The sequence below is a fragment of the Streptopelia decaocto genome, assembly GCF_964273445.1.
Source record: "Streptopelia decaocto genome assembly, chromosome: 2".
Classification (NCBI taxonomy): Eukaryota; Metazoa; Chordata; class Aves; order Columbiformes; family Columbidae; genus Streptopelia; species Streptopelia decaocto.
This window is the reverse complement of record NC_138655.1, coordinates 34,959,693-34,975,853: the sequence shown is the minus strand read 5'-3', so window position 1 is coordinate 34,975,853 and position 16,161 is coordinate 34,959,693. Positions and strand designations below refer to the sequence as shown.

Genomic DNA, 16,161 nt, shown 5'->3' with positions numbered 1-16,161 from the left:
CCTCAGCCTGCTGCTTGCCAATGGGTTGCGGCTCTATGTTTGCCAGGTTTGTTTCCAGATGTTTTTGAAATACTAGGCTCCGAAATGATCACGTCGTTTAGGAAGGAAGTTCCTGACAGTCTGAAATGGGGGAAGCTTCCAGTGTCCTTGTCACGCAAACCCCAATACACAGTTTCAGGTAACACGGCTGGGGAGGATTTGGTGGTAAGTGCATTATTGCACCTGGAATAACAGACACAAAGAGAACAATGCCCTTCCTATTGGGGAACCTTTCTTGAATTCACTCATCATCAAACATGCTTAAAGATACAACCAAGATTGACATTTGAAACAGAGTATAAATAAGTGAGTTAGCAAGAAACAAAACAGAAACCCCCAAAAAGGCTATAATTACCATCAAAATTATTTCCCAGGTCTGCAGCCTAATAAATGATGCTGAAGTACAGGATCTTAAAATTAACTGGCAGGAAGGCTAGAAATGCAGTTTGTGCTCCTTCCAATTTCTGTCCCCAGCTGTACAGAAAGTTAATGCATCAAATGCTGTTTGCTGTTCTAGCTTGATGAAACAGAAGTTGCCCCTTCTCCTGTTTTTATTCTTAACTTTTAATGCATACTGCACAGATGAATGTATTCAAAACAAGAGACGTAAATAGGGTAATCCCCATTTTTATACTTACATGGCATATAGCTTACATTACCATTCTATTTTTAAATAAAAAACCACTTCTGATTTATAATCTCATAATCAACAAGGAGTCTTAGGACTTTTACAACATGTCATAGCTGATATAAATATCCTTTAATGTATAATGTATATACATCTTAGTAAAATTGCAATCTCTGCTTTTACTATTTCAGAAACATCATATACAATCATTAATGACAAGTCTGGTTAAACTGCAGTTTCCCTCGTTTTCTGAAAATGCCACGTGTTTGCTGCAGCACAGCACAGAACATGGAATTGTCTGATTTATATCCTATTGCTTTTTAATCACATTCTTGCAGATTCTGTTAAGATAAAGAAGAGTCTGCTCCAACTCTGTGCATATTTTTGACACTGATTTGTTAACATTTATGAATTATTTGAATGAATTCCATAGATATGGTATTTCCACCAGAAAACAGCAAAGTCTGGAATTACTTTCAGTGTTTGTTAAAACTTATTGCAGTGAGCAATCAACAACAATGTGTGCAGGCAGCTAAATTAAAAAAGAAGAAATATAAACCCCAGTATTTACATCTGTTAACAAAAATAACTTGTTTTTTTTTAGAATGTACAGACAACTTACTAGAAAATCACTTTTTGAGAAGAACAAGTAAATGAAAAAAGGTTTAGAATAACACATTTCCTATTATTTTTATTGGAGATTTTTTTTATATATCTGACTTCTAAAGTTTATAATATTACTTCAAATTATTGCAATATTAAGTTTGTAAGACCTTGCTATTTGTCTTCTGCCACCAATGATAAATTTGGTATTTTATAACAGAGGTAACATTCAGTTCTTCACACTGATTCTGTTTTATTAACTCAGTAGTTATCAGGTTATTTTTAAAATTCCCATAAAGTAGAATATGAAAAGCATTAGTTAACTGACTAATTTCATGTTGCTTTAAAATTGTGTTACCACTTAAAAAAAAAATTAGTTTTTATTTTACTTGTATGAGCTCATTATATTTGTTCATGCAGCTGTTGTGCAGATTAAAAATATTCTTGAGCAATCTTGCGTAACTTATAGATTGTTCCTCCATCTGAAGTTGGGAGCTGCCTCATGTACTGTTAACAAAAAAAAGAACAAATAAGTCACAAACTAACACTTAAACGCTATATATAAACATCAGACTATCTAAAACGTAACCTGTACATGCAAATGTCTGTACATGTCATTTTTATTAAAACTATTGGAATACTTTCCTTCAGGCCAGTGCTGAGTTTTAATGCAAGGTGACAAACATTACGTGTTTCACAATGTAACCCAGCAATATAAATAATGATTAATAAAAGGGTTTAATAGTCCCACAGTTATTTTAAGTTCAGAATATTAAAATTTCTAGATATTAAGAAATCTGAGGTAGCACAGCGCTTGTTGCATTTTCTGAAATTTATGAACTTTAGAGAAAAAAAAAAAATCTGTGCTGCTCAATCAAAACTAGTCAAATTATTTTTATCTCTTAATCACCTGTTTTAAAAACGTGAAACAATGACCAAGATGCTTATATTCAAACATGGGAAAAAGCTTACACATGTATATTGTGCCATGCTCATGTATACAAGACATTCCTTTTCTAAGTCAGAAAAGCATATCTCTAAAGGCAGTATCACTCCTAACTGAAGTTATAAGCTTTATACCAACATAAATTGCAATCCTTAGAATGAAGCAGTGAATTAATAACTGCAGCAGACAGCATATGGCCATAATTTGCATGGAGTAACATTGTAACATTGTAATATGCCTGTCACATTCATTATCGATACTGACAACATATTTCTTTGGAAAAATATTTTGTGAAAATTAAGCAGACAATGTTATGACTGCAACTCAAGCCTGCCATAATGAGAACAAAACTTGAAATACTGGAACTCAGACTATGTGGAAAGTACATCATATCAAAACCAAGTGAACAAGTAACAGGAGTATGCAAGCATTTGTATGCTGCCTGCTCGGAACCAACAGAATCAATTTTCCTTAACAGATGTCCTTAATTTGAACTGAAGATCTGACAAAGGTCCTATGATGTTAAGTGTCTAAGGCTGTATTTAAAAATTTAGCAACTGTTCCCACATCGCAGAGATCAGCATAGAAAAACTCCAAGTGTTCTGATGAGTTTGCTTTCCTTGTTCTCTGTGAGCAACAAATGGAAGATCACAAAACATAAACTTTAAAAGGCACTCACTGTGGTTCAAGGAAAGCAGGAGCACACAGCTGAATCAAGGACCCCCAACTGGAGTGCAAGAGTCACAACAATCCTGTAAACAGGATTGTAAACAGAGTACCCCCTCTAGTTATTTAAACTTTCTAATAATTTCAAGCAGTTGCTACTTTGTGAACAGACACCTGTCAGAAAATGCTGTTGGCTTGAGCTGCTTTGGCAGTGAAAAGGATGGAATAAATAGTCAACAGGATCTGATACCCCTGAGGAATTTTGTGGAGCCAAACTGGAGAAATGTGTAGGTCAATAATGTATGTTAATAACCAAGAATTCAAATTACATTTAAAAGCTGGTGCAGTAAGTATTATGCTGGTAAGCTTCCAGAGCGTTTTGCACATAATATGCTTAAAGATGTAATTTTCTGAACTTCAGTAATAACTGTATTCATGTGATTCTAATCTATTTTCTTTGAATAAAAACCAGGTCATTATTATTACAAAAACTAAGTCTCAATTGTTCAAACAATTAGTACTTAGCAATTAGCTGATTTATCATTAAAATAAAAAGAAGGTCCAAGTTGGAAAAAAATAGACTAATTTCATGTTGTTTTTCAGGTTGGTAAGCACTGAAAATTTGAAAGTTTTAAATATTCATGTAACTATTTACTTATAAGTAGACAGTCATGGGTGCAGTTATGTAATATACAGAAGGAAATATTTTCCTTAGCTTCTGGCTGAATAATGTTTCCAAATAGGCATGCCACTACATAAATACTTCACCTTGTTCACTAAAAGTCAAGGCAAAATGTAAAAACAGTAAAGTAAATATAGTTGCTCTACTTAAGTACTGTACTAACGAGAAACTAAAAATTTGCACTGTGTGATTTTAACTGTCTTTAAAACACATATATACAACCATATGCATTTAGGAAAGACAGAAATGTAAAATGTAATCCCATAAAATGCTATGTACATGCATATTTAGGTATGAATTTCAGAAAATACAGAAAGGTATAAACACTAGCACTCGGAATGTATTCCATGGTATGTTTTAAATAAAAATTTAAAGGTATATGCATTGCAGTAATCTGTGCTCTAAGTATGTCACAAATACTTTATAAAATATTTTCTAGAAGTTTTGAAATACTGTTTTGAAATAGGCTTTTTGTACATAGACCTACTTCAAATTGTCTGAAGGACACCACTGCAACTAATTGCCTTTTTTTTTCTTGTCCCAGAAACTGCACTAAAATACAATGAGAAACACTACATAGAAAATAAAAATGAAAATGACCCTCCTTCCAGCCACAACTTACACACTTTCCCTTCTTTCTCCAGCTTCTTTAGGTGGACTAGGAGATTATTTTCTGCTGCTAGAAGTAAATTTTCAGGGATCTCCTAAAGGGAACACAAATATGCATTCTGTACTTGTTTATATAACTCCCAATTATTCTTTCAATATATGAACTCATGGTTTATTAATATAGACTTTCTTCTTCTGAATTGCGATGTTTAACATTTGGTTAATCACATAATGACAACAAACTGAAATGAGTAAATCAATTTTACACCACCTAAACTAGCAACCTAATAACACACTTCTGTTTACTTTGATCATTGTTTGCACTATGTGTTTGTATTATGCAAACTTTGGCCAACATTAAGACTACGGTGCTCTTCTGAGCTTGGTCTGCACCGGGTTGTCAGTGTAGCTGAGCATTTTTAAAGACAAATTTAAAGATGCGTTTTTCCACAATACCTATTACTTCTATTCCAGGACAATATTTGCATGGGTTTAAATAGACTTTAACAATTAGTATTTGTAAATGAGTAACCAATTAAAAAATACAACAGCTTTAGGAGGACAAATCTCTTAAAATTTTCCAATGCTCACTAGATAAAAACCAATAACATTTCTCAAAATCCCCCCTCCAGCACTATCTTCCTGAGAGTAAAGTCTTCTTTTTGAAAATTAAAAAGTTCTCCAAATGACATGAGTCTGGCAGGAAATTTCACTAGAAAACTAGCTCAATAAATTGTGAATCTTTAAAAAGGCTTGACAAGTTATGTCTTCTTTTTTTTTTAATAAGAAAGCTTTAGTACTAAAAAATTCTTATGTAGTGACAAGGCAAGTAGTTGTGATTTACAGAAAGATATGAATGGCTGTATACTTAAAAACTGCAGTTGTTCAGGCAGGAAAACTACAGGACTTGAAAACCCAGAGGTAACTGTTCACCAACACTGCAAAACGTTCAGTGTGACACAGTCATTCTTTTGGAAGCTGAGGTTCAGCAGAACCATGGAAAATGAGTTGTGAAGCTGTTACAGGTCTGTTCACAAACCACAGCCATTGGCAACCTGGACATCTTCCTCTAAAGCAAATGCTCTATCTTCTATCTCTACTTGTGAGGGAGGTAACCCCCATACCACACATAGAGATTACTGAGGGTACATGAAAAACAATGAAGTAGCAAAAAAGGACTCGTGTGTCTCAAGACACACACAGGCATCCCCACTTCTGAGCACAATATCCATCTCTGTGGAACTGCAGTTCACCTGTACCCTCCTGCAGACCAATACATCAGGAACTAGAAGTTTTAACTAATCTTTCAGGAGGCTCCAAATATACTTCAACAAATCAAAAATTAACAGTCATCTCATACTTTTCACTTAGAACCAAGCACTACAACTTTATTTTTGCCTGGTCCTATGAAACTGTGCTTAGGACTGTCTAGATAGTAAAATAAGAAATTTGTAAGAATCATCTGGGCCCCACTCCAACAAAGTGTTCAAACATACAATTTAAATGCAAAGTCATATATGAATTGTGAACAAGCAGAAGTATTTTCTTCTTTTTTATTTTCCTCTTTGAAAAAGCTGCCATGGTCTTCATGCAAATTCATGAACTGTTACACAGAATTTTATGAACATAGCCTTAATTTTCTTTAGTTTCATCTACAAACTTTTAACCAATAATTACCTTGTATACTATCTTTACAAGCTCAGAGGATGTATATGATTTTCCAGCATTCTTCTCAAAAACATTTAGAATTTGCTGTTCACGTGCCATTCGGTGAGAAATGTAGCCTTGGATTCTAGCACCTGCATCACGTACTACTGGACCATGACCTAAATCAAAACACATGTACCACAGCGCTATTACTTCAATTTGAAATTAGGTGCTACTGAATAATTGAATCATTCTTATGTAAATTCTGGTAGACTTAAAAGTCATAAGAAGGGAGAAACACCTGTATGTACCACCCTGTCAGAGTATCCATTATGTTAAATTGTAAGACAATCTGTATATTTATTTTTGCACATAAACAGGCCAAAATTAAATTAGAATGTCTCCATCACAGTCTGCAATTGGAAAGCATTAAGTTGGAAAGGAAGAATTAGGATCTGAAAAGTCTGAATGGGGAAAGGGAATACTTCAGATGGAATAAGGAAAGCAAGGAAATACTACTTTAGACTATTTAAAAAGAGCTGAACAGATTTGAAAGATGAAATTCAGATTATACTACCTCTGCCCACCTCTCTCTCCCCAAAGGACATGGATACTGATGACTTAAACTGATACTGGTCTTTGAACAGTAGTGGTTGAGGAAAAGGACTCATGTCCTACTGTCCTGTTGGGAGCTATCTGGCAAACACAGAAGTGACTGAAGTAACATGTTTAACTGTGACAGATAAATTTTCCAGGATACATCTTTAAACTGACTAACACACTCTACTTTATGCCGTTAAGAAAATACTTTCATAAATATGATGACAAAAATCAAAAGGAGACAAATCAGCCAATCTGAACATGTCAGGGTAGGAATAAGCAATGCAGAAAGAAGGTGCTATGTGGATCCCAGTTAATAAGCAAACCACATGTTTTTCCTTGGACTTATTATGGCATTTTCCTGGACTTATTGTTCAACTTTCTGAAAGGCCTTTGAATCAAATCAGAAAAAGGCTTAATTGGTAAAGCACTAACCTTTGTGGAAAAATCAAATACTGCCTCATGATACACTAAAATGACAGATGAAATGAAAATATGTTTCAGACATGAGAGTTACATGCACATGCATGTTTTACCTATAGATAAATTTATTTGCATGAATATTTGTCACATGCTTTTTATAGCAAGGTTTCCTATTTCTTTGCCCGTATACCTCACCTGAAGTAGCAGCATAACTTCCAGCTCTGCTGGTCTAAACTCCAAGTAATTTATAAAATTAATAGAACAGAAACTACTGAAAAAATAGCTTTCTTTTAGAAGTAATTTGGTATAATCCAAATCAGATAGTTTATTTTGAGGTTCTCTATTTTAAAAAATCATAATATTCTTTACTTGTACTTTTGACCTAACTGACTAAATAGGTTTTTAGTTATAAGGCTTTTTAAATCAGCAGTTATTTTGTCTGACAACAGGCAGCTTATAGAAAAAGAGCGACTAAGTTTTCATGTTTTGAATATCTGTGAAAGAAAAAAGTGTCAAAGGTATATATGCTTCAGCAAGTCAAAATATTTATGCATATCTCAACTTACACACTCAATTCAGCAGATTTGAAATTACTAAATATACATTGAAGCTTACCTCGTGTACAGATAATATAAATAAAAGACACGTAACATGTAAATATAAAACTATACTGTCATACGCACATATATTTAATGATGTCAAACGTATTTAATGTGAAGCTATTGTTCCTTACAAAATAAGTTACAAACAGTATCTCTGTAAATATGTTGCAATTGATAAAAACAAAACTTTAAATTTAGAAAAACCACATTAAGATGTACAGAGCAAAGACTATAATGGTGGCTATCATTCTCTTGCATTCTCTAATGACAGAGGTCACATTAAAGTATTCAAAATTAAGGCCTGCACAGGGAATCACAAGGCAGGCTTAACACCAGTCCCTGCTTTTCCAAGAGATTTAATTGACTTAGACTACAAGACAAATGCCAGTTCCTGGAATGGAACCCACATTTTGAAAAGTTAAAGGCATTTCATATCCATTTTATCATCTGATCCATAGCCATTATATATGCATATACATACATTAAAATGATATCAGAAAGCTTGGAACTAAATCTCAATATGGATCTTTCTGACCCATATTTTTTCAGGGACAGCAACGCAGTTAACTTCTCCAATAAAAAAAAATTAATATCTGCATAAATGTAAAATGTTTCTGAGCATGTAAAATAGATCTCTCAAAATATGACTGTCTTTCCAATAATTTAGAGTTATACCAGACAGCTTCCTAATTTTTCAGATCTCTGTATAGCCCAGATGATCAGAAACAGTAAGTTTTTATTCTCATAACACTCTGAAGAAATATAGATTCTCTTATTTTACAGTGAATTAAAGCATAAAGGATAAAATTGAAGAAAATAATTGGCTTATGAAATCTTGCACAGATTCCTAACTCCAGTACCATTTTTTCTATTGTTTATTATTACAGGATAGGGAGCCCTCTGCTGACTAAAACACCCTTTTCTGGTCCCAAGGATTGTCATCAACTATTGGCTGTAAATAGACAGTCACGAGTATCCTGCCTGAAGTAATTTCCACATTAAATTAAAAGAAGAAATATGGAAGGATTGGCAAAATTTAGCTACTCGCACTTAGCCAGCAGTCAGCTTGTTACAAAAATTCCTGCTGCTCTATATCTAATTCCAAGGCTGCAATGTGAGTGCTAAAGCATGGATGTGGAACAGAGAAAGAGCTCAAGAATTATGAAGACTTAAAACTGCGATAAAATCAAAGTACTGAGCTTATATAGAAAGTATTGGTAAGGCAAACAAACTTCTACTATAGTTACCATTTTACCATAGTACATACCAATAGTATAAACAATTGTTCTGATTGGGCAATATTTATCTTTTACACAATTGCACTACATTTTGTCATGCATGGATAAAAAAAAAGAAAGTTAGTGCCAAACAGCCTTAATACTCATCACTGAGAATGCATACATGACTAGCTTCCTAACTACAAGTACAGCATGGACATACAACAGTGTAGCAAACAGTTACAGATAAATAGGACAAATATTCAACCTTGGTGAATATGTAATTTAGATAAATAATTTTTAAGAAGAGTGAAATGCAACAGATATAATTGATAAACCAAATAGAATTTGGCATATATGGGGTTTTGGAAGGCAGAAATTAAATTAGAGGAACACACTGTGTTATGTAGGCATTTGGAAAAAAAGCAGAACATTTGATTGATCAATACACTGAGATTGTGGAGGCTAAAATATTTTTAGTTTTACCAGTAGTTAAGTCAATACCTATGAGCAAGTCACTATTTTTGTCTATGTCAGCCTCCATATCCATGGAATATCTGTAATATTTTTCTTAAATAGCATTTTTATGCTTAAATTTTAAAGCATTTAAAGAACACTTACTTCAAAAGAAGCGTATTTTAAAAACTGACACAAAAGAGATTTGGTTATGTAGGCTAAACAGAGATGGCTAATAGAGGAAGGCAGAACTGAGAATGTAGACACTGTTGCTCAGAATGCCAAGTTGAAGAAGATGAAACAGAGAAGTCAGAAAAAATCCTGAGATGTAGCTCTGAAAAAGCAAATGAGGAGCTTAAACCTAAGTTACATCGTGAATTCTTAAAATCCAGTCTTGTCAAATAGGCATATGACTTATATGAAAAGTAAATTCATTCCTAAGGTTTGGAGATGACAGAGAAAAAAATTAAGGCAAAGTCATAGACTGAATGAATTGGCAACTTATTTTTAGAACATGATGTTTGGCCTCTTGGCTCTTGTTCAAATTTAAAATAAGTCATTAACCAAGACAACCATTTTACAGTTCTGCAGCTTTCCAAGATGAATTTGTGATTAAACTGTGCTGCAAAGGACAGACATCTCTTAAAAAACATTACTAGGTTACTCACCAGTGGCAGTGCATGTGGGAATGGAAAGAACCAAAAGAGCAATGATTATTTTTTCTTCCAGGATAACATTAAGGCACATGGATAGAGTAATAAAAGAAAACCAATTTTGATGTATAATTCCAACAGTGAAAGATTCTGGCCTCTGTAGGCTCTGGGCACAGAAGAACAACATTGACCCTCAAATGGAGAAATCTCAGGAAGGAAAAATATCTATCACTGGGAAATTTTCAAGTCTTGCAAACCACCATGCCATAAAATCATCTTAGCTTAGCACTGCCCATATATTAAGTAACAAACTCTAATTGTTACATTAGTAATGGTGTTGGACGGCAACAGGAGTTCTCAGATTCTTAGAGGAGATATTTAAAAATTATATAGTAAAACAGTGCAGTTAAAAATAGAATCACTTACCTGGATATATTAAATCTAGTTTCATTTCTAACAACCTTTTCAAAGTTTTCATGTAATCATATAGGTCTTCAATTACTGTTGTTCCTTCCCCTAAAATACAATCACCGGAAAATACAGCATTTTCTTCTTCTAGATGTAAAGCCATATGATCATCAGTATGTCCAGGAGTATATAAGACTCTGTTTAAAGAATAACAAGAAAAAAGCATAAGTTTTTCATGCAGCATATATGCATCATTTCAGAAGCTAGAGACAAATAATGATAAAATCTTATACTTGCAAAGGCGCCCACAACAACAAAATAAAACCCAGAAAAAAGTAGACCAAAAAAGGCTGAAGTATCGATATAAACAGCGTATTGCTGTCAAATTGTAGTCCATTTTCTCATACCATGTAGAGAACACAGATCATCTCTAACATGCTTTTACTTACATGACAGATCATAACAAAAGTGCTTTAAGGGAGCTGGCTAGTCATGTGGAATTTGTGTTGCAGAGGGCTTTACTCTGAAGCTTTAAAAAAGAAAAGTTGACATATTATTTCCAGATTGAAATGTGTGGAGTCCTTCACATACACCTTGCACTTAGCAAAAGAGGGTAAGGATGACGTTGCCAATTCTTTTAGAAGTTAACTATCAGTTTCTGGACCCAACCCAGATAAAGTTCTTGTCCCCCGAAATTTATTTTTCCCTGAAAGCCCCCCGACACAGTGGAGTGGAGCTGTCAAATACAACAAGGAGTCATGGTCTTTCTACTGTTCTATGTGCAGGTCATTAAACATTTGAATGGTAAGGATTTAGGATCCCACAGCTTGAATGAGTACTGCATTAGAACGCAGCAAAGGGGGAATGGACAGCTGATATGTATCTAGTAACCTGGGCTGTTAAGGAGCTGTGCTGCAGTGTCCTTTCACTACAATTTTTGAAAAGCAGGCGGCCTCCTGCTGGGGTTGATTCAAACTGAGAGTACGCAGCTCAGACCAGCATCATTGCTGAAATTCATCAGAATCTTCTTGTTAATGACAGATGCATCAAAGCAGTGATCAGGGGCTGCCAGAGCTGGTGCCAAGCAAGGTGTACAGGCCAACACTAAACAGCACCCAGCCACGCCAGTGCAGGTTTGGGAGGCCAGAAGCACCGTCTTGACTTCCAGCTCTTACTGAATACTGAGCTCAGCAGACAGCAGCTCAGACATTGTGCTGCAGAGGTAACATGAAAATCAACCTGATGGGTTTGCATTTTGCCTTTGTAGGAAGTGGTATCCTGCAGTTCCTGATGAAACTTTACCAGGAAGCTTAACCACTAATGTGGAAAAACAAAGGAAAAAGAACCCAACACAGCTTGCAAACATGCAGGTTGCTAACTAAAATTTATTATGTAGATACTGCTATTTTGGAACCACTGGTGGATCTAAGAGCACCCTTAAAGCACTTACTGAATTAACCAGGTGAGAATACTTGCTTCTAACCAAGCAAAAAGTTTGGCTGCATTATCCCAAACTTCAAAATGTTTCATGCCATCTTACTTGGATTCAAATGTAACAAGTTGTTTTCCCTGTCTAAATTGATTCTGTTCAAATGTGGACCACTTAGGGTAGCGATAGGTCTTCAATATTCAACATAATACTCTCCATGTTTGCTTTTTTTGTTTGTGGGATTTGGGGTTTTTGTTTGTTTGGTTTTTGTTTTCGTAACGCTAACAAAATAAAATGCTTTTGGTCAAATATATGCTTTATTTTTCCGTTTTTTTCTTCCAATCAGCCAGCTGGCACATTCTACAAGTGGCAGATAATTCACACCTAAACTGAGGAAAACAAGCTAAATTTGTCCTTAGAGTAATGCCTTGTTAAGGAAAGAAGTCTGGAAACAGAATGGTCAGATCTTTCTATTGTGTGTTCGTGTGAGACAGAGTAGCTTTCTGTTTCTGACAAGACAGGCAATATGCTATCTGAGAAGAGGCCCTCCCATATTGGCACCCTATAAGAAGCTGATGGGTTAAAGGTTTAAAACTTAACATTTTAAGTATTAAATGGTTTAGTGTCTCCTTGGGAAATACTTTTAAAGTAAAAAGAAAGGCATGCTAAATAATCCAGCCCGACTACCATAAACTTCCCCAAAAGTATCAATATCTAAGAGTGATAAGAAAGTATGTAAAATCCTATCTGATTTTCCCGGAGGAAATAATTTTCAAGGGAAATGTTCTTAATTTCTATACTGAGGCCAAAAAGCAAAGGCTAATTCCTGACAATTCTCATTCATAAAAACAATTTCTTCATACAAACATACCCTGCTGGATCATGATAGGAAGTCTACATGCATAAGCATTGGAAAGATTAGATGTATGAACTCATTAGAAGTCACTAGAAGTTAAGGTACATATATGTGTCAGAATTCTGAAGAAAAAGTTGATCCAACAAACTTGCGGAAATTGGTGTTTACCTGAGTGTGGCTCCCTCTGTCTGTACCACATCTCCCTCTTTAAGATAAAAATATTTATGGCCTCCTTCTATTATTTCTTCACGGTGAGGGACACGAGGAAGCTTACTGATGCGATATTCAGAGTCTATTCAAACAAAGCAAAGAAAATGATGTTTTGAATGTCACTAACAAAGCTAATTCCACAGAAAGGCTACTTTTTCAACAAGTGCTATTAATTATTACACTGTATGAATACAAAACTAGATGCAAGAAATTCTGTATACTAACTTTATGTTTATAAATCCCCTTATTCCAGAACCACAAACACTGAATAGTGAAAGTCACTGAATGTGGATACTGTACTCTGTACCAGCAGCAATTTTGAAGATGAAAAAGCACAAGTGAAATTCATAAAGTGTCAGTAATTATTATATTTTACAAATGTTTCTTCTTGACTCATCAAAAGAAAAAAAACCCAAGTTTCTACAACAACACTAAGATTTCTGTGCTCATGTTCTGCATTACTTTTCACAGAAGCACCATTCAATATTTGACTAACACTGGATGAAGGCTTTTTGACCTGCAATTTCTCTCAGCATCTGTCATTCTGAACTGTGAACAAACTGTGAATGCTTTGGCTAGAACAGCTATAGATAGCAACCCAGAAAGGTATTTATATCCCTTGCTAGTCTTTACAACCATGTTCATGGGCTGACAAGAGCAAAATCCTCACAAAGACACCAGTGTTGTTTTCAGTAGCGCCCAGGCTCCTTTGCAGACAAGCACCTGGCAACTTTACAAAATCTGGTAATGCCTGTGACAAAGCTTGTGATGAAGTCCAATGACAGTAAGAAGAACCACATGATTCACACTGCTTATTCTCTTGTCAGATAGTAAAGCAGAAATATCTCCTACTGTTTATCAACATGAAATACACTTTTTAAGATCAAAATTTACCTGCAGACTGCCCTACCCTCTTCCCCCTCATGATCTGAGGCCTACAAATTTGTCAGCAATTACTGATGATCTGCTGTAAGGAATCTCAAAGTTATGCATGTTCATTTTTCAATATTAAGTTATTTATTGTTTTTACCCAAGCAAAAATAATAGTCCATTTATTGTTATTGTCAAGGTAGAAAGAAAGGAGTATCAAAATTTCTTGCATCTCTTAATATCATGTAAACTGCTGATGGTAATCTAGGTTCTCATTATTCACACACAAGAAAAATTCACTATAAAGGTATGCACAGGTATTGAAGAAAACCCATAATACGACGACTATAATATTTAGATAGTTCGTTGGTCTCATTCTACACACTGCAACAGTATAATGAAATTACATGTAGTTTATATGGAGAGCTCAGAAGAATAATCCAGCTGATTTGTACAGAAGCACCCAGTAAAAGTTTTTCTTGACATGTATCTAACATTTTCAACAATATTTGAAATCTCTGGCCTACCATTTGGGATGTCTTTGCAGATATCAGGTACTCCACCAGTATGATCACGATGCCAGTGTGTCACTAGAATTTCTTGAATTGAGACGTTGAACTCTGACAGCGCCTGCTTTAAACAGCCAATATATTCAGAAGTAGCTGGCTCCCCAGTGTCAATAAGGACTCTTCTACACATGGAAAAAAAAAGGGGGGGGAACAGTAACAGTGTGAGAATTTAGAGTGCTCATCTGACAGTTAGATCATGTTTTAAAAAGAACCCAACATTGCATGGATATCATAGAATAATTTCGGTTGGAAAAGACCTTCAAGGTAATTGAATCCAACTGTTAACCTAGCAATGCCAAGTCCATCCCTAAACCCTGTCCTTAAGAACCTCACTCACACGTCTTTCAAACACTTCCAGGGACGGTGACACAAGCACTTCACCGGGCACCCCGTTCCAATGCCCAACAACTGCTTCTGTGAAGAAACGTTTTCTAATGTCCAACCTAAACCTCCCCTGAATGCTGTAATAATGAATACCTCCACTTCCCAGACGCCATCTCTCCCCTCCATGATATTCTACCCCCGTGGCATAACAATTTACGAAGGGGGCTAAATAATAAATTTAGTCCACACGTTTGTGGGATCTACCGTTCAGCACCGCCGGGACAGGCGAGTGCCCCCCCGCTTCCCTCACGGAATTCCCGCCTCAGCCCAACAGTCGCCCGGCCGAGACTCCACACCCCACCTGCCCAGGCCGCCTCCGGACACCCGTCCCCAAGACTCAATGCTATAATTTTTATTTTTTTCTCCTATTTTTTACCCTAATTAAGGCATTTAGGGACAGCCCAGTAGCCGGCTCCCGAGCCGGGGGCAGCGCACAGGCTCCGAGAGGGGCGGGAGAAGGGGCCGGGGAGGGAGCGGCGGCGGCCGACGCCACCCCTTCCCCAGCTCCCGAGCAGGGTCGTTACCTGGGCCCGGTGCCCACCAAGTAGGTGTTGGTGCCCTGCAGAGTCATAGGCCCCGGGTTGCAGCCCAGCACCCGTACTACTCGTGACGAAAGCTGCTCGATGCGCGGCAGCAGCGACACCATCTCTGCAGCGGCACTTCGCTAAACCACCCCGGCTCCCCTCCCCTCACACCACCGCCGAGGAGCGAAGGCGGAAGCCACTATCCACCCCGCCGCTCCGCCTCCCGGACCTTCCGCCCGCTCGTGAGGCGGAGCGGCCGTGAGGCAGTTCGGCTGCCGCCCTCAGTGAGACGGTTCCTCCGGCCCGCGGCCACCGGCGGCTTTTGGCAGGAAACTCGTTCTCTAGGAACAGACACTGCGGTAACTCAGTGGAATAAAAGCGATGTTCTCCTTTGAGGAGTCGGTGGCTCGCTGCTGCTCGGTGAGAGGTCCCGGCTCTGCTGGCTTCTTCCTCAAGTTGGGAGAAATCGATGGTAGTGACAGCTGCATCTTCTGTGTATTCATGGAATCATAGAATCATTTCAGGATACTCAGGATCCTCGAGTCAAACCATAGCCTAACTCTAGCACTAAACCATGTCCCTAAGAACCTTGTCTAAATGCCTTTTAAACACTTCCAGGGATGGTGACTCCACCACTTGCCTGGGCAGCCTGTTCTGATGCCTGACAACCCTCTCTGTGAAGAATTTTTTCCTAATATCTAATCCAAACCTCCCCTGGCACAACTTGAGGCCATTTCCCCTTGTCCTATCACTTGCTACTTGGGAGAAGAGACCAACACCCTCCATGCTGCAATCTCCTTTCAGGTAGTTGTAGACAGCGATAAGGTCTCCCCTCAGCCACCTTTTCTCCAGGCTAAACAGCCGCAGTTCCCTCAGCTGCTCCTCATCAGACTTGTGCTCCAGACCCTTCACCAGCTTCTTCACCTTCCTTTGCACTCACTCGAGTACCTCAATGTCCTTATGATGAGGGTCCCAAACAGCACAGTATTGAAGGTGAGGCCTCACCATTGCCGAGTACAGTGGCACAATCAGTTCTCTAGTCCTGCTGGCCACACTATTCCTGATACAAGAATGCTGTTGGCCACCTGGGCACACTGCTGGCTCGTATTCAGCTGGCTGTCAGTCGTCTGAGAACATGCT

The 16,161-nt window shown here is 37.1% G+C and overlaps 1 protein-coding gene across 1 annotated transcript; it reads right to left on the bottom strand.

Annotated features, from left to right (window-relative positions):
* Positions 1-249: 249 nt before the first annotated feature.
* Positions 250-15,239, bottom strand: LACTB2 (lactamase beta 2). The gene is made up of 7 exons (XM_082045476.1): positions 15,022-15,239; positions 14,072-14,235; positions 12,633-12,756; positions 10,198-10,376; positions 5,851-5,999; positions 4,187-4,268; positions 250-1,777 (listed from the first exon to the last, which is right to left on the bottom strand). The coding sequence occupies exons 1-7, from the start codon at positions 15,141-15,143 to the stop codon at positions 1,734-1,736; spliced, it is 864 nt and encodes a 287-aa protein (XP_081901602.1). The 5' UTR covers positions 15,144-15,239; the 3' UTR covers positions 250-1,733.
* Between the last annotated feature and the right edge of the window lie 922 nt (positions 15,240-16,161).